We start from the raw sequence: 16,339 nt of genomic DNA on the forward strand, positions 1-16,339 counted from the left end.
TATTATATATATTTTAACAAATAAATATAAATAAAATTAATTTGAAGGTTTAATTCTCACCCCACGCCCACTTCACACAAGTGGCCAACCACCCTGTACCAGCATGGGTGCCTGCAAATGCCACCCCATGGCCCTGTGGGTGAAGTTCGTACCACTTGGGGATCAGTCCAAAAAAATTCTTTTTGGGTTTGGCCCCTATAGGGCTGGCAGGTCGCGCCAAACCCCCCCCACAGTGGCCGAAGCCACCCTAGGGCCTAGCCCCCAACCAGCCCTTGGGGGTGGCTTCGGGCCAAACCCAAAACAAAATTTTTTTTGGTTTGGTCTTAGGGGGTGGTTCGCCATGGGGGTGGTGCCGGCCACCTCTATGGTGGAAAATAGGGTGGTCAGCCACCCAATATTATTAAATTAATTTTTTTTAAAATTTTTTTATTATTTGATTTTATATTTATTTGTTAAAATATATATAATATTTTATTATATTTTTTGAATGGGACACATAGAGCAAGATTTAGACATCCAGCGGTCCATAATAACCAAAAAAAAAAAAAAAACAAAACCCATCAGCAATTCCCCAGCTATTGCTGGGGATTGGTGATGATTTCAAAATCGGTTCCACTCTCTTGACCGATCCACAAAGGTCCAATAGATAGCTGACACGTCAGGAAACGACCAACGAATTGACGTGTAAGCTCCAAAGAAAATATCTTTAAATCTAAATAAAGACCAGGAAAACAACCCTCCATCTTTCTCTCGTAAATCTGCAGAGTTCTTTTTGTCGACGGACGTATACCTATACGTTTAGGGGTCGCGTAGATACGGTTTAATCGGCGGGGGCCGGCTGGTCGGATCGAATGGCGGAGGACAAGTACAACCGGAAGAACCCGGCGGTGAAGCGGATTCTACAGGAGCTCAAGGAGATGCAATCTAATCCGTCCGAGGATTTCATGAGTCTACCTCTCGAGGTTTTTGCTTTGCGCTTTCAAATGAGTCTTTTTTTTTTTTTTTTATATGTATTTTTTAATTTGATTAATGAAATTGTTAAATTTGTAGATTTGGTGGGTTTGAATCGATTTAACTTTAATATGTAGTTTTCTGGATCTGTGCGGCAATTGGGAATGAAATTTTCACTTTTTTCTATTTCGGGTCGATGCAATTAGCTGAAATTAGAGAATTAGTGGCCGTATTAATCTATTCAAATTGTATTTTTTTTTTTTGGTTTATGCAATTAGCTGAAAGTAAAGAAATAATGACCTTATTAACCATATAGCTGAAGTCAGATTAGAAGAATTGTTTCTTTTTTATCTAATAATATTCTTGTGTAGGTTTAGGTATTTTCGTAGCTGTTGAATGGTTTTATACGGATATTTTTCTTTTTAATTGTATACTTCAATCTTTTGGGTTTTCTTTGTTTTTTCAGTGACCCCAGATCCCTCTTCCTATAAAAATTAGAAAGAAAAAAGGAACCCTAGTGGGTAGAATTGTGGAAGTATTTGTATTGAATGCAATTTGGGCTAATTTCTACTAATGTTGTGTTATCAGTAGTGTAAGCTTTTGATATTTGGTTTCAGGAGAACATATTTGAATGGCAATTTGCAATCAGGGGACCCTGTGATACTGAATTCGAGGGTGGAATCTATCATGGGCGGATCCAGTTGCCTGCGGAGTACCCATTTAAGCCTCCTTCATTTATGTTGCTCACCGTAAGATTTTGCTTTCTGCCCTAAAATATTAACTGGGTTGGACCAATCGTTATTTTAGTCATGCAATTATGATGTGCTAATGAGTTATACTGTGGTTTGTTCAGCCAAATGGTCGATTCGAAACCCAAACCAAGATTTGCTTAAGCATATCAAATCATCATCCCGAGCACTGGCAGCCATCATGGAGTGGTAAATGTTATTCTTCTATACGCATTTCTGATGTTTGTGCAAAATTATGTCCAGAGATAGTAACAGATTCCTAAACTCATTAGGTTGCTATGTTTGCCTCATGAAAATGAAAATGCTATGAACCTCTGTCCACTATGAAATTGCTAAGTAGCTTTAGCGTATGCCTTCTTTTAACCCTTTTACTCTCACTTTTTTTTTTTTATTTATTTATTTTTTTTTTGATCTTGTGCTTTTGGCAGTAATATTCATTTGTTTGCCCAGGCCTGAAACTCAATGTGACTTGGTTTTGATATATAGGTTCATAGGATGACAGTTGGTCTAACATTGTAGTTGGATTGCTTAGTCCATGATCACATCAATATTGATATATGTATAAGTTTTTCTGGGGAAATTATACGTTTGTCTCGTTGCCTTTGTCTTAGTTGCATGGCATGGGAATAGAGCTGTATAACGAGCTTTGTCTTGGTCTTTTTATTTCTACTATTTAGCTCTTTTGCAATTATTGACATGCTCATAGGAGTAGACTAGGCTCTGAGGTGGACATGGTTTGGTATATAAGATGAAAGACAGTTAAAATTTGATCAATACACGTGTATCTGTTTGTTTGTTTGATTCATGTTGTGTGGTGCTTGATTGGATTCCACTGGCAATGTATCAATGTCAAACCTACATTTTCTTCATTTTTGCTTCCTATCTTTACTTTAATGACCAATGGTGATTTAGGTTCACATGCATATGGATACTTGGTCCATTCAAAATGATAAATGAGAGTTTCTCAACCTTTTAAAATTGCCCATTCTGGCTATAGTTCTCACATGGCTAATGTTGTGTTGCTGTTGGCAGTGCGGACTGCATTAGTTGCACTTATTGCATTCATGCCCACCAACCCAAATGGTGCACTGGGCTCACTAGACTACAAGAAGGAAGAGAGGCGAACTTTGGCTGTCAAGTCTCGTGATGCACCCCCAAAATTTGGGACTGGTGAACGTCAAAAACTAATTGATGAGGTATAGTAGTACTTAAGTTCTCTTCCCAGTTGCATGTTTTTATTTTATTATTGCCAAATCCTGTTGTAATGAATATTTGAATACCACAGATTCATGAATATATGCTAAGCAAGGCACCCCCTGTTCCTCAAGTCAGCTCCTCTCAGGCTCCAGAAGAACAGCCCACAAACAGGGAGGGTGAAGCCCAGGAGGATTCTCAAAATGCTGGGGAGGAGCTCCAAATTCCAACAGTAGGTGACAGGATTGTTGAAGAAGTGCAAGAGGGCCCTGTAAATGCTGATTCGAGCCCTGGTGGAGTTAGGGCATCAAGGGAGATTCCATCCAGTGGCTCAAGAGATCAGCCACTACAAAAGCCAGAAACGAGGGTTCATAAAGCGGCCGATGACAGGTTGTTTACATGGGCTGCTGTTGGACTCACCTTTGCAATTGTTGTTCTTTTGCTGAAAAAGTTCATGAAATCTAGCGGACATGGGGGCCTATTCACAGACGGATCTTAGATATTTGGTAGTTTAAGCTTTGGCTTTACAATTCAAGACCCGTGCGGTATAGTTATTGGAAAGTATTACATATTTGATCTAGTCAAGGTTTTCATTTAAATTTGAAGAGTTTGCATATATTATTCTATTATGGTTCCCTCGATATATATATCCAGTTGTTGTAACTAATAATGTTGATATGCAACCTGTTTGCAACTGTAAGCGTGACCATCCATAACTGGTACTGCCTGTGTTGTGAGCTTTTGTATGCGTGTGAAATGCCTATTGATGACTCTATGAACTACAAGCTTCTAATCTAACTAATCCATATTTTACTTCTCAGGGTTGGACTTGTTCTTCTGATGGGCGATTAAATTTAGCAATGCGATTTTGTAGACAAAAAGTGTAATTTTAAGTCAAAATCACAGAAAATGTATAATTTAAGTGCTTTTCTAAAAAAATTACAATTTCTAATTGCAGGCATGATGAAAAGTTTTATAAACTGCACGATTTTAAACACTAAATTGCAACTTTAAAGACTGCTGTTTTTCCGACGCTTAACTGTATTTTAAAAAGTTATATTTTCAAATCCCAACCCAGCATTGTTTTGAATCCAGCCATCGAAAGAAAATAATAATATCGATTCAAAACCAATGGAAAGGAATCCAATCTCCTAGGCATCAATGTAAGCTTTAATGGCATAAACATAAGCTAATATGCCAGGATTTGCAGGATCTCACTTCAATTCAAGCATAAAATTTTTTGTAATATATATGTATATATATCCAATCCCTTCCCCTACAATTCATTCCATTTTCAAAAATTGATCTCCACAGAGATATGAGGCTACCCACCAGACTTATATTCAATTTGCATCACTTCAAAACGATGAAATTCCACCTGCTAATCCAACCATCACCAGACAAAACTACAATGTTGCAGACATTACGTGAGAAGAGAAGGGATGACATCAGCAGGCAAGTAGAGGTTGCATCTTCTGGTGTATTGCCCTGTAACAATGGAGACTGCAGAGGGGAAGCTTCGACTTGGAATCCCGATACTTGTATGAATTTGTGCAATTCGGACCTGCACATTTCTCTCGTGGGGGAGGATAACTGAAACTCACAAAATTTAACCCCATCAAACAATCAAATGTAATGACATCGATCAAGTACAAGGAGGAAAACACAACCATATATATATATATATATATATATATGAAGAAAGAAGAATGGGTAAATAATAATAATGATTAAAAACAAAAACAAGAAAAAGCAAACTTTTACCTGCAGGGCACAGGGTCAAATATACTTGGTAGACCCACATCTTCAGAAAATGTAACAATTGTCCCTGTAGGACCAATGACCCATCTGACAGTGTTTGATGCAAGTGTAATGGCGTTAGCAGCCTTTCCCTGCATGACATAACAATGAAAATTGATTTCAGATGCAAGGGTGAAGAAACTTAACATTGAGATTCTGAGAAGAAAATGAATGAAAGAAGAAAGAAAATGCAGGATGTTTGTCGATTCTTCGGCGACCTGTGCTAATTCATCTCGCCGCTTCTTCATCTTCTCTTCCCTCTTTTTTCTTCCAGAATCTTGACCAAGTATTTTTCTAATTGCCTCAGCCTAAAACACAAAGAAAGTGAGGTAGTTTACTTGCCAATAGACAAATAAAGCATGACATGATGGAGCAAACCTCAGCCTCCCTAGCAGCCTTCTCTGATTGCATTCTACGTCTCTGTGCAGCCTCAGCTCTCTTTAATTGCTGTTCTACTTCAGACAGTTTCTCCTTTTTCCCTGTCATCAACCAACCAATGATGGAATTATTCAAGTAAAAAGGTTCAATATATATGCACATACACACATTTAGATATACGGGGCGTTTATCTTATCACTACAAATTCAATTCATTAATGGTACTTGGCACAGAAATGTACATTATATGGAAAAATGTAATAACAGTAGCATGACAAAAATAAATGCTCACTTTTAGATGAAGCCCCATTTGAGAGGTCAGTAATACCCAAACCAGATCCAGATAAAACGTCTTTGCCAGATTGAAATGCCCGATTGCGTGTAGTGGGAGTCGATACATTTCTTCCTTGTACAAATAAATCAAGAGATCCCTTTTTCAACTTCTTCCCTTCATATTCAAATTCAACATCTAAGGTTGCTTCTTTTTCTTCTTCCACATAATCTTTATCCTCATATACTTTCTCTGATTTTGACTTCTTTCTACCATATTTTCCTGATCTTGGCGATCCATAATATTCCACATTATCACCATACATGCCATCAGCCACTTGACTAATCTTCTCATCTTCATAATCTTCAGGCATTTTTGGAGCATTCAGTCTCCCAAGAAATCGGATTTCCTCATCTTCATCATCATTATCATTAACTCCTACATCCAAGACTCGTCTTTTAGGAACCCGGTTACTCTTGCGAACTGGCTCATAAATCAGAGAAGGACTTCCCTTAGATGTCATTCCCCTTGTAGAATATTCCTTTCCAAAACTAGAACCAGTTTTGGAAAAATCCTTCCATTTATATTTAAGGTCATTCCCCTTGTCCAAAGGATAGACATGATTGGCATCAATATCCTGCATCAAACATATTAATGAGAAGCTTTTCTTACATAATTTAAGAATAATATCCCATAAACACAATAACATCTAAACAGTATATGCTTGAATATCTTATACATTATATAAGGGAGAGGAAAAAACTCCTCCATAATGGATGGAAAAGGTCATATGAGGAAAAGATAAAAGGTAGATCAACCTCAGATCGGATGAAATTAAATCCTTTCAAAAAGCCACGGATATGTGAATCTATTAAATCTCTTCAATGAGCTAATCTAGAAACCATTGGACTAGAAATGTCCCGAATAAGCCTCTTGTTTTCTGTAGAAGTACATCCTTCCATTAAAATAAGAACAATTTGCAATCTGATTGACGAGGATCAACACAACATACCTGCAGAAGCCGCTTCTCATGATGCTTAGGGCCATCAAAACAGTGATTAACATTTGTGACCAAGGAATCACCACTTAAGTCGTTGCTAGACTTGGCGTGAATAGTATGAGTAACACCACCAACCTTGAGCTTTAGCTTTTTCAGCTTGTTTTCAGCTCCTAATCCATCAGGAACAACTATTGCATCACTAAAATTCTTGTTTTCATTGTGTCTTCCACTGCCTAAAGGTTGTGGTGATGATGGGAAAAAATTAAATCTCTGTAGAAATGTCTGTGAATCAGGGTGAGGTCTACGAGATACACGACTCCTCTTCTTCCTCACAGGGCAGCCAATAACAGCAACTTTGGACCCACCAAAGCTTTCCATTCATATCAAAAATTTGCAACACTGCTATTGTGGTTTTACTGCTGCTACACAATTACAAAATGATGAGAGGAAGATCAGCAGAACTCAATAATAACAAAGCAGGAGACCTAATGGTGATGTGCATAATAACAATGGACAAAGTTAGCAGATAATGACCAGTTCTAGACTGAGAACTAGGCCATCAGTTAAAAGTGATGAAGAAAATTAGAAAAAGAGAAATGCATATATTCATACATACATACATACATATATAAACATACCAATTGGAAGAGAAACCCTATCAGAAAGAACAAAAAATGCAAATGTGAAAATTATATAACAAAATAACAACTGATAATGAAATTTAAGAGATAGCCATCAGTTAAAAGTGAATAATATAATGTATTACTGCTCAAACCAATGTACAGAATGAGTTGAAATGCAACTACGAAAATTATATAACAGAATAACAACTGAAATTGAAAATTAAGAGTTACCCATCAGTTAAAAGTGAATAATACAATGTATTACTTCTCAAACCAATGTACAGAATGAGTAGAAAATCTCTGAACTTAAAATGACAATGAAACAATGCTGTGTTCAGTTATCAAGGAAAAAAGTATAAACCAAGAAGTCATCATTTTGAAGCTAAATTATCTCATCTAAGCCACAAATGACCATAGGGCCAGTCGGATTCTGTCTTTACCACTTGGCTGGAGACTTAGCAAGCATCATAAACGTTCATAACTTGCTTTCTTCTTTAAAATATTTTTAAAAAAAATAAAAAGGTAACTATTTTTTTTTTCTTATAATTATTTCCTGGGGCCCATTGTTCCCAGAAGAAAAATGAAAAAATTTCCCTCGAAACAAACAATGCTTGAGAAAGTTTGTTTTTTAAATAAAATAAATAAAAAAGAAAGCAAGGCAGAAACTAAAAGAAAAGCATGGCGCTCAACCTCAGGCAAGCAGAAACCCTGGGTGGCCAGGAAAAGAAGTGGGAGACTCAAAGCAAAGTAGGGTATGAAGTGTGGTTAAGAGCGTGAGAGAGTGGAGTTTTGCCCCTTTGAGACTGGTTTTTGGTTTGCTTTAAAGGTCGCAGTCTGGCAGAGACTCTTTATCTGCTCCATTTCTCTCCATTTTTTTATTATTATTTTTTTCTTTTTACGTCTGCTAAGCAAATATTTTATGCAGTTTTTTTTTTTTTTTGCTTAAAAGCTTCTCGTCTCGGTGATATATATATATATATATATATTTCATTTGAATAATTTATCTATATTTTTCTTATTTTTTTACAAATTTAATAAATTAACTATTAGATTTATGAAATCTACTATTAACTTATTTGTAATCCATAAATTTAATAATTAATTTGTCAATTAATATAAAAATATATATCAATAAAATATTAATACTAATCATTTCTCTTAAAAAAACTTGAATTTGATGGAGAGCGAGTACTACAGGCTAGCCTTAAAAGAAATAATTTTAGGTTTTTAAATAAATATAAAAGAATAAAATAAAAATAACTCAATTAGAGCATTCTTAATGACTAGTTATTTTACATTTTTAGCTAAAATTACTAATGAAAATGTCAAAAAATACATTCATCAACTTATCCAAAAGATAGGAGTGAAAATGTCGATGGTTATTAACTGCCCACTAACCGTTAAAAAATATAAAAATACATTAAATAACGTCGTTTTTTTTAATTTTTTTAAAAACTTTTTTAAAAAAAATTTCTTTAAAAAGCAGTTAACAATTATCAGGGTTATTAACTGTTGACAGCTAGTTAACCACCTAGGCGCCAGCATAAACGGTTAGTGGAGGTGGTTAATAAATTTTACTAACCATCTAAGCGATTACGCTTTTTGATTTTTGCAGATAACTGTTAATTGTAATCATTTTTTTTTACCTCTAGCAAAAGGAAAGGCAAGATTGACTCATAAAGAGTATCACACCACATGTGGCGTAAACGGTTCACGAACACATTTTTTTGTTAAATATTTGTTTTTCTTGAGAAATGGTGAAGGTCAATATTTTTTTTATATTTGGCTCATCTCATCTTACAAATCAACCATCAGATGTGTGGACTTATGTGGGCTCCACATAAGTTAATAATAGACCTTACAAATCTAATGGTTGATCTATTGAATTTGTAAGAGAATATATATAAAATATAAAATTTATTGACCCCTACTAGTCAAATATGTAAGAGAAGGAGCTCGTCCCTCCTCTCCTCTCGGGGAAGGGGAAAATGATTTAAACTCATTTTTTTGTGATTAACAATGCAATCTCTTTGGTACAAGAAATTAATAACCTAAAAAAACATACATGCTCATGAAGATAATGGTAATACAAATTTGTGAAACTTTTTTCATTCAAACCAAACCATCCTATTTTACAAACTTCACCGATAGTCACATTTGATACGTTACAAAGCTTTTTTATTGCTGTTATAACTCTTATAAATTGAATCCCAAGAGAGCTTCTCAATCTCTTAGGAAGAGAATGAAACATATCACTTCACCAAGAAACATATCACTTCACCAAGGAAGCAATGGCAAGGCAAATGCTAGCCAACTTGGTACCCTTGTCATCGTAGGAAGAAAATGGGGACTCTCCATCAAATCCATCCTCGCATGTGTCAAAGTCTGTCAAAGCCGCGCTAAGCATGGTGTTGACTGTGCCAATGTCACGAGGATGGATTGCATCCATGGCATTCTCAAAGTTATCTAGAGCATCGTCGTAAATGTCTTTGCAGTCCAAGATGGATTCGGAGCTGTCGGCTCCGGCTGCGAGTTGTGTAGCCTTGGCCAGCGCCTTGGTTGTGTGTTGGATGGAAGCCCTTACTGCCAACTCTAGCACAGAGAGGGGGTCTGTCTTGCCGATCGGAAATGGAGCTAAGGTGGAGAGGCAAAGAGCAGGGTAGTCTGTGGCGTCACATGTTTTTTTGATGGCGGGATTTGTTGGTAAACTAGGAGAAACTAATGGAGATCCTGAAGGAGCGGTTGAAGGTTGTCCCTGTGGAGAGTGCGACGGTGAAACGGACTCGGACGGAGGATATACCGATGGAGACGGGGCAGAAATATGGCTAGTGGGAGGATCTACCTTCGGAGGAGAATGCGATGGTGGAGAGGCGTGATGGTTTGACGAGTTGCGTGGCACACACAGGGCTCGCGCCGAGTTGAAGAAGACAAGAGAGAAGAATGAGATGATGAGTGGTATTTTCTTGTTGTTAGCCCTCCCCATTATTTCTTGGCTTGTTTGCAAATGGGAAGAAAAAATGAGGAGAAGAAGAAAAATGAGTAAAGGGGAAGGCAAAAGGCAGGTATCCAGGAAAATAGGAAGGCAAAATGAGTATTACTTGCAGTTGGCATGGTTTCACGGAGGTAATCTATAAATATAGTGTATGGGTGGTCATGGATTTTGCCCCCACGAAACAATTGGATTGGTGGATGGTGTTTTTTAGATGACCTTAATTTAGCTTCCTCTGTTGGTGTTGGTTAAGATAATGTTTATAATTAAAGACTGAACAAAGATTCAAGCTAAGCTTAATAGGAAAAGAATGAAAATCACCACGTGAAAATGCTTGTAAATTTGTAATGGAATGAGGCCATCACTAGTGTCATGCTTTCTGCAACTAGGGCAGATCAAAATAGGCAATTTGTTTATGTTTTCCCCCTTAAGAGGAGGATTTCTGTTCTTTTCTTTGCTTAATTTAGAAGAAATGTATTGCTTTCGGAGAATTCTCATATTATCTGTGCATTATCTCATAAGTTTAAGCTAATAGAAAATAATGGAGTTAATCATTTAATCCGAGAAAAATTAATTAGAGAAACAGAGGCAATGTAACGTAATCGAAAAAACGAACTTCAACAAAGCGAAAGTCATTGGTGTTATAAGATTAAACAAGCTAAGAGGCAATTTCTTTGTTTGATTTCTTAATTCCAAAGCAAAACTTGCTTCGATTGTTTTACTAAAAACCAACAAAAGAACATCCAAAACGTTGACTAAACAGTGAATTTGCTTGCTATACAAGAATTTGCAGAATAGATCACACAGGATACCCTAGAATACACTAACTCCAAACTCAAGCTACAGATTGCAGGCTTTATTTGACAAGAGACCAAGAGAAGTAGGATTCTGGCTGCCAAAAGAAATCCAGTTGAAGCATAGACAGCATTGCAGTTATTCCTTGAGCACATACAGGAAAAGGAACTAATGTTCACGCTCCACATTCTTCACCACAGTAACAGGACAGGTGCCATTGTTGACCACATGGTTACTCACACTGCCTAATATAGCCCTGTAAAATTCAAACAAAAGCAAACCCAAATCAAATTTCAAAATGCACTGCAATCAACTAACTTGTGCCTCAGCAATTTTTCATATGAACCCTTAACACTTCACCTTAGGATCCATCCAGGCATTCATTGAAATAAAAATAATTTTTCCTAAGAAAGTTGGCAACAAACATGCATATTCTGTTCATACTCAAAACAAATGGTGGATAAATTTTGGAAAAAGCTCTCCCACTGAGGAGAAAAGTGTAGCTTGGTGTCACATCATTGCCTCAATTAAGAAGTCAAATATTAACTTGATTGCCAAGGTAATGGATAGAGCATTAACAAAAGTAAAAAAAATCCAAAATGAACCTTAACCAAACACCACAGTTGATTCCAAGAATGGAGTTTTACCTCTTAAGCTTGCCCAGCCCTCTGTTTCCTATAGTAAGGCAACTCAGAGGGATATTATCAATTGCTTCACATATCTTCTCACGAGGATCTCCCCAGTAGATCTTCAAGACCACCACAATCTGCTCCCACCTCACAAGGTTATTATGGTTGAGAATTACACTAATATCAGAAGTATCAAGAAATCTACCTCTTTTTGCCTAGCGGCAGTATTGAGAATGTCCAGGGTCTCAGCATCAGGCTTCACTCCATACTTCTTCATAATGACAGGATCAGAGAACTCAATTAGAGGGATTAACGCTGCATATAGGCAATAAACAAACAAACAAACATCATCCATAAGCAACAATAGCAGGAAAGGAAAAAGAGTGTTGAATTTAAACCAAACACTTGTTTAATAGATTCAATCATCAAAAATCTTTTGAGACAATAACATTTAAAAATCCAAACAATTGAAGAATTTGCAACATAGGAGACCGCTAAAGTCAGGTTTTTTCCTGCATAGATCCTGGAAGTGGATGGTAATATATCAAAATCCACCTCCTTTAACTGTAAAAAGCATATAACCAATTTCAATGAAGAATCCATCATCTCTTGTTCCCATATATCAATAAAGAGACCCACTATCCAAAAATCTACCCTTCTGATCGTTAAGAAGAAAAGTGAAAATTCGAAGAGAAATTTAATCATCATCCAAGCATTAGGCAAAAAAAAAAAAAAAAAAAAAAAAGACCTCTTATTTAGGAGTAATCAGAGATCAGCTTTATTAGCATATTAACACAACCCCTTCCTCATCAGGAAAAAAACAAATGCTTAACCTTCCATTTCCCATAACGTCTATGATCTGAGATATTTTTTTTATAAAAAAATAAAAAGAAATAAAAAAAAAAAAAAAAAAAGAAATTTCTCAGGAAACAAACAGAGCCCAAGAAAAGATTGAGAGAAACACAGAGAGAGAGAGAGAGAGAGAGAGAGAGGGAGAGAATTACGAGAACCGGTGGTTTCCCAGAGCTGCATCTCGCCCTCTTCGTAGTTGCCTGAGGGCCGAACGGTAAGGAGGATAAGGTAGTCGCCGTCCCGAACAACGTTGTCGACCGCCCATCTAAGCGCTCTCTTGCTGCAATCCGAGAAGTCAACCGCCACCGCAACTCTCCGCGCCACCTCCATCTCTCTCTCTCTCTCAGACGAATACGTGTACGTTAAATGTCTGTCTGTCTGAAATAATAGAAAGATGATGGCAACTGCTGGCAAAGGCTACCCCTTTTAAAGCAAGTGGCATGTATTGTAGGATATCAATATGCATGTGAGGTTTTCTCGTACACGGTTCGTGCGAGCCGTTGGATTGTCTTTTAGGATCGAATATAGTGTATGTTGTGATGATGATCGACGGTGGATATGTGGGGATGTGGTGCTTCACGGAGGACAGCAACTTTTCTTTACTTTTGATTTTTTGAAGTTTGAATGGTGGAGAATGCAACGGCACCCAACACTGCAAGTGGACATAATAATGTGTTTTGTCGATTGTGTTTGTCTGAATCGCTGTCGGAGATGACGATTTCAGTGTTGAAGTTGCCTGAAACGGATCCGGCTTATACATGCTATACGGTGTAGTTTAAGCAACGGTTAAGATTGTTCTAAAAAAATCTCTTTTCATTTTCTTTTTCTTATTAAAAGCTTTTAAATATAAGTTAACTTTTAGATTCAATCGTAGCTGTTGCCTACACTATAGCATACACGTAGTTATTTTAATAATAGCATGTAAGACAGATCCGCCTGAAACTTGGTTTTCTAGCAACAGTTTTATTTACTGAGATAGACCTTGAAAAACAGCCCATGTGAATCATGTGACACATTTGACTTCCTGAAAAACAATCAGAAAAAATGAAAGGGAAATTAGTCAAGGATGAATTGCCATTTTCCTCATTTACTTTATTTATTTCTTCCTTCCTTCTAGAAGAAGTGTTGTCATTTCTTCTTAAGTTTGAATGGATCATGAAGTCATAAAGAGAAAAGGCTGTGGATTCATATGAACATGGCTGGAGAAGTGAAATGATTGTTGGACTTCTGTAATAAATTGATTTGAGTATTGTAAGATGAAGGATTAATGCCAAATTGCATTCCATTACTTTTTCTTTTGCCATTTTTTGGATTGACTGCAGAAATTAAATGACAGTGATTGCTACATTGGAATGCTGATAGACACCATTAACAAATTATAGAGACAAATTAAAATTGAAGGAAAATAATCATGTCTTTATTGAAGGATGAGACACTAGCTCATGGCCTCATCTTCACTACTTATGGTGGAGATAGAATGAGAGTACAGAAAATAAGCTTCCTACAAAGGTGAGAACAAGAAGCCCAATAGCCACAATGAACATAATCTTAGCAGGACGATTGCACTTCAGTTTCTGCAAACTTGCATGCCATTTGGTTCTCTTGTATTCATTCACTTGTTCAAAAAGATCATCATAATAAAAGTCCTTCACTTTCTCATCCCTGCAGAGTTTCCTGAATAGTTCAGAAACCTCTTTCTCCTTGCCCTCATCACTGATGAGAATCTGCCGTCTGCCCAGCAACTTCACATCTTTCTCAGAGGATATTAGGCTGCCCATCAGAAAGGCATAAGATGTAATGTGCTGTGTGTTATCACAGTGGCGCTGCTCATGTGCAATGAGGTTCTTAAAGAGTGTTTCTGTATACCCATGAATCTCTAGAGATGGGATTTCAAGGACTCCATTAACAAACTTAACATCTAATAAGCTTTTGTGTTTTACCTTCTTGAACCTAACTCCTGCTTTTTTGAGGTGTGTTGCACAATCCAAGCCTTGCTGGGTTCCAGAATTTGGCTGCTTTCTTGGGCCTGTTGGGAAGAAATAGTGGCGGATCATGTCAAGTAAATGATTCCCTTCTTGGTCAAACTTCTCCCAAAGAGCCTGCTTATCTCCTGGTATCATATTGTTGAAGAAACGAAAGACGAGCTCATTGAGAGACAGATTACATTGTTTAGGAATTGATATGATTTGAAATAAGCGTTGGAGAACAAAATAGGGAATCTGATTCTCTAGTAAAATCAAGTTGCACTTCATGTCAAAGAGCAATCCAGGTTTGCTAAATATAGGATCACTTCTGCGTCTCAGATTCTTGAAGGCGTACTTGAAGAATAGCTCTATGATGAAACAGCCATCAACTAACATCATTTGCACAAAGGCATCAGTGGGGAGATTGATAGTTTCTGAATAACATCTCCTTGCTCTGTGCTCCATCTCCCTAAGCACTTTCACACAGCCTTCCAAGCTTGCTTCAAAGTTCGAATTTCGGTTGAGGACTGCGTACAAATAGCGCCACTTATGGTCTTCCATGGCTTTTAGCTCAGCATTTCCTTGGTGAAAAGGACCGATGGAAACCATGTGAGGGATATATGTCTTTGCATTTCCCTTGCGAAGTTCATCAGGGACTCTGGAGATACAAACTGAAGTAGATACAGTTTCCATCTTTTCTCTCATAGAAGTTACAAGAGCATCCTCTCTGATTTCAATACAAACATTGTCTCTGGTTTGTGATCCTTTCCTATTTTCCATATTTTGGTGGAGATATGTCTCAAAGGAACATACCCAACAAAAAGAAATGCTTAATCTTATCTCTGGGCAAAGGAAGCCAACATGACCTGCAATTGGACTTCTGTGATAAGATAATTATGACAATGAAGAGGAAGTTTTGGGGACAATTCATGTCATCCCGTTTGATGCAGAAGTATCAGAGATACTAAATAAGAAACTTGATAATGAGTTAAGGTTTCAACTTACCAGGTATATTTGATTGAGACAGTTTAGGCAAAGAGAAAGTAATACGCATATATCTTACTATCTAAGTTTTGGTGATTGTTGCTAAAGTATTGATTAAATGATTAAACTTACTTTTTCCTATCAATTTAAGCTTTTGTTCACCATAGACACTGACTTAATGGCAACCCTTTCTCTTTTGGCAGCTCCACTCACTTATCAGTATTTTAATCTAACTCATAGGTCACCCCCTCTGTGACTCGAACCCCTCGACTTGATGGCTAGCTCTAATACCAAATATTACAAACTTTGGATAGAACTCACTCTTGAAAACCGGCTTGCAAGGAAAGAGTACCAAAGAGCTTATATACACATGATCAAGAATAGGGACACTAGGATCATAACATCATAAGTATACTACATAATTATATGCAGTGAAAATTTTAACAAAATGACATATGATTTCACTATATAAATTCACCATAACTATCTAAATAGTTTTGGCCATACTTTTGCATGGTTAGAGTGAAAACCAGCAAGAGTGTTGGTGACAGACATTTAGATGAGTGACGGCAGACAGAGTAGTGAAGGGATTGCCGCCCTGTCTCCAGCAGTGAGTTAAAGTGATTTGAGTACCATTATAAAACAGATGGCTTAGTTGATGTACATTGAGACAAACTATGCAAACAAGATCTTAAACAAATGGGATTTGAAGCCATAAATAATCAATACCTTTCCTGGGGGCTATGGAGTTCCAAAGAATTCTGAAAGGGATTCAGGATCAGCCTTCTTGAATGGCAATTCCAATGATAGGAATTGCATCCATCTGCATTAGTGTTAGTGGTACAACATATTTATTGACTCCAATAACCACAGAATTGATAGGAATCAGAGATGACTTGTGGTTGTGGAGTTGGGTAAAGAAACTGATAAAACAATATAATGAACAGAAAGTAGGAAAAAGATCCATGCTTCCCATCTGAAAAGAATGCTGAAACCCCGACAGAAAGCAATCTTTATACAAAGCAAAGGTAAAATTGATTACTTAAATGTAAATTCAAGTATTAATTATAGTAGAATCACTGTACTTGAAATATGAACTACTAAAGCTGCCTCATTTCTGCATGTTTTAGCTTTACAAAATGTTACAATTGGATGATGCCT

The 16,339-nt window shown here is 36.9% G+C and overlaps 5 protein-coding genes across 6 annotated transcripts; 1 reads left to right on the plus strand and 4 right to left on the minus strand.

Moving 5' to 3' along the window:
- Positions 1-726: 726 nt before the first annotated feature.
- On the plus strand, positions 727-3,714 carry LOC132167923 (ubiquitin-conjugating enzyme E2 32). The gene is made up of 5 exons (XM_059578969.1): positions 727-962; positions 1,569-1,700; positions 1,805-1,889; positions 2,733-2,896; positions 2,986-3,714. The coding sequence occupies exons 1-5, from the start codon at positions 852-854 to the stop codon at positions 3,391-3,393; spliced, it is 900 nt and encodes a 299-aa protein (XP_059434952.1). The 5' UTR covers positions 727-851; the 3' UTR covers positions 3,394-3,714.
- Positions 3,715-4,112: 398 nt separating this feature from the next.
- LOC132188332 (uncharacterized) lies at positions 4,113-7,783 on the minus strand. 2 transcript variants are annotated; one of them, XM_059602764.1, is made up of 7 exons: positions 7,656-7,783; positions 6,355-6,761; positions 5,364-5,979; positions 5,073-5,173; positions 4,913-5,002; positions 4,659-4,786; positions 4,113-4,487 (listed from the first exon to the last, which is right to left on the minus strand). In XM_059602764.1, the coding sequence occupies exons 2-7, from the start codon at positions 6,718-6,720 to the stop codon at positions 4,343-4,345; spliced, it is 1,446 nt and encodes a 481-aa protein (XP_059458747.1). In that variant the 5' UTR covers positions 6,721-6,761; positions 7,656-7,783; the 3' UTR covers positions 4,113-4,342. The 2 variants fall into 2 exon arrangements, with proteins under 2 accessions (XP_059458747.1, XP_059458740.1); XM_059602757.1 differs by having other exon boundaries at positions 6,355-6,764.
- Positions 7,784-9,115: 1,332 nt separating this feature from the next.
- LOC132190074 (pectinesterase inhibitor 10) lies at positions 9,116-9,948 on the minus strand. Its single transcript, XM_059604993.1, has one exon. The coding sequence runs from the start codon at positions 9,946-9,948 to the stop codon at positions 9,238-9,240; it is 711 nt and encodes a 236-aa protein (XP_059460976.1). The 3' UTR covers positions 9,116-9,237.
- A 665-nt stretch (positions 9,949-10,613) lies between these two features.
- On the minus strand, positions 10,614-12,634 carry LOC132188193 (universal stress protein PHOS32). The gene is made up of 4 exons (XM_059602601.1): positions 12,383-12,634; positions 11,584-11,693; positions 11,397-11,515; positions 10,614-11,005 (listed from the first exon to the last, which is right to left on the minus strand). Exons 1-4 carry the CDS (start codon positions 12,558-12,560, stop codon positions 10,918-10,920), a joined length of 495 nt encoding a protein of 164 aa, XP_059458584.1. The 5' UTR covers positions 12,561-12,634; the 3' UTR covers positions 10,614-10,917.
- Positions 12,635-13,687: 1,053 nt separating this feature from the next.
- On the minus strand, positions 13,688-15,987 carry LOC132190168 (UPF0481 protein At3g47200-like). The gene is made up of 2 exons (XM_059605108.1): positions 15,908-15,987; positions 13,688-15,074 (listed from the first exon to the last, which is right to left on the minus strand). Exon 2 carries the CDS (start codon positions 14,972-14,974, stop codon positions 13,688-13,690), a length of 1,287 nt encoding a protein of 428 aa, XP_059461091.1. The 5' UTR covers positions 14,975-15,074; positions 15,908-15,987.
- Positions 15,988-16,339: the final 352 nt, after the last annotated feature.

Source organism: Corylus avellana, chromosome ca1 (genome assembly GCF_901000735.1).
Source record: "Corylus avellana chromosome ca1, CavTom2PMs-1.0".
In the NCBI taxonomy this organism is placed as follows: Eukaryota; Viridiplantae; Streptophyta; class Magnoliopsida; order Fagales; family Betulaceae; genus Corylus; species Corylus avellana.

Excerpts from the sequence above, each read along its gene's own strand:
- LOC132167923 (XM_059578969.1), top strand. The coding sequence starts at position 852 with ATGGCGGAGGACAAGTACAACCGGAAGAACCCGGCGGTGAAGCGGATT. Across the intron at positions 1,701-1,804 it reads CTTCATTTATGTTGCTCACC|CCAAATGGTCGATTCGAAAC; the intron begins GTAAGATTTTGC and ends TGGTTTGTTCAG. Across the intron at positions 1,890-2,732 it reads CTGGCAGCCATCATGGAGTG|TGCGGACTGCATTAGTTGCA; the intron begins GTAAATGTTATT and ends TGCTGTTGGCAG.
- LOC132188332 (XM_059602764.1), bottom strand. The coding sequence starts at position 6,720 with ATGGAAAGCTTTGGTGGGTCCAAAGTTGCTGTTATTGGCTGCCCTGTG. Across the intron at positions 5,174-5,363 it reads AAATGGGGCTTCATCTAAAA|GGAAAAAGGAGAAACTGTCT; the intron begins GTGAGCATTTAT and ends GGTTGATGACAG. Across the intron at positions 4,787-4,912 it reads GGCGAGATGAATTAGCACAG|GGAAAGGCTGCTAACGCCAT; the intron begins GTCGCCGAAGAA and ends TATGTCATGCAG.
- LOC132190074 (XM_059604993.1), bottom strand. The coding sequence starts at position 9,948 with ATGGGGAGGGCTAACAACAAGAAAATACCACTCATCATCTCATTCTTC.
- LOC132188193 (XM_059602601.1), bottom strand. The coding sequence starts at position 12,560 with ATGGAGGTGGCGCGGAGAGTTGCGGTGGCGGTTGACTTCTCGGATTGC. Across the intron at positions 11,694-12,382 it reads CTGGGAAACCACCGGTTCTC|CGTTAATCCCTCTAATTGAG; the intron begins GTAATTCTCTCC and ends GCCTATATGCAG. Across the intron at positions 11,006-11,396 it reads GGGCTGGGCAAGCTTAAGAG|GGCTATATTAGGCAGTGTGA; the intron begins GTAAAACTCCAT and ends TGAATTTTACAG.
- LOC132190168 (XM_059605108.1), bottom strand. The coding sequence starts at position 14,974 with ATGGAAAATAGGAAAGGATCACAAACCAGAGACAATGTTTGTATTGAA.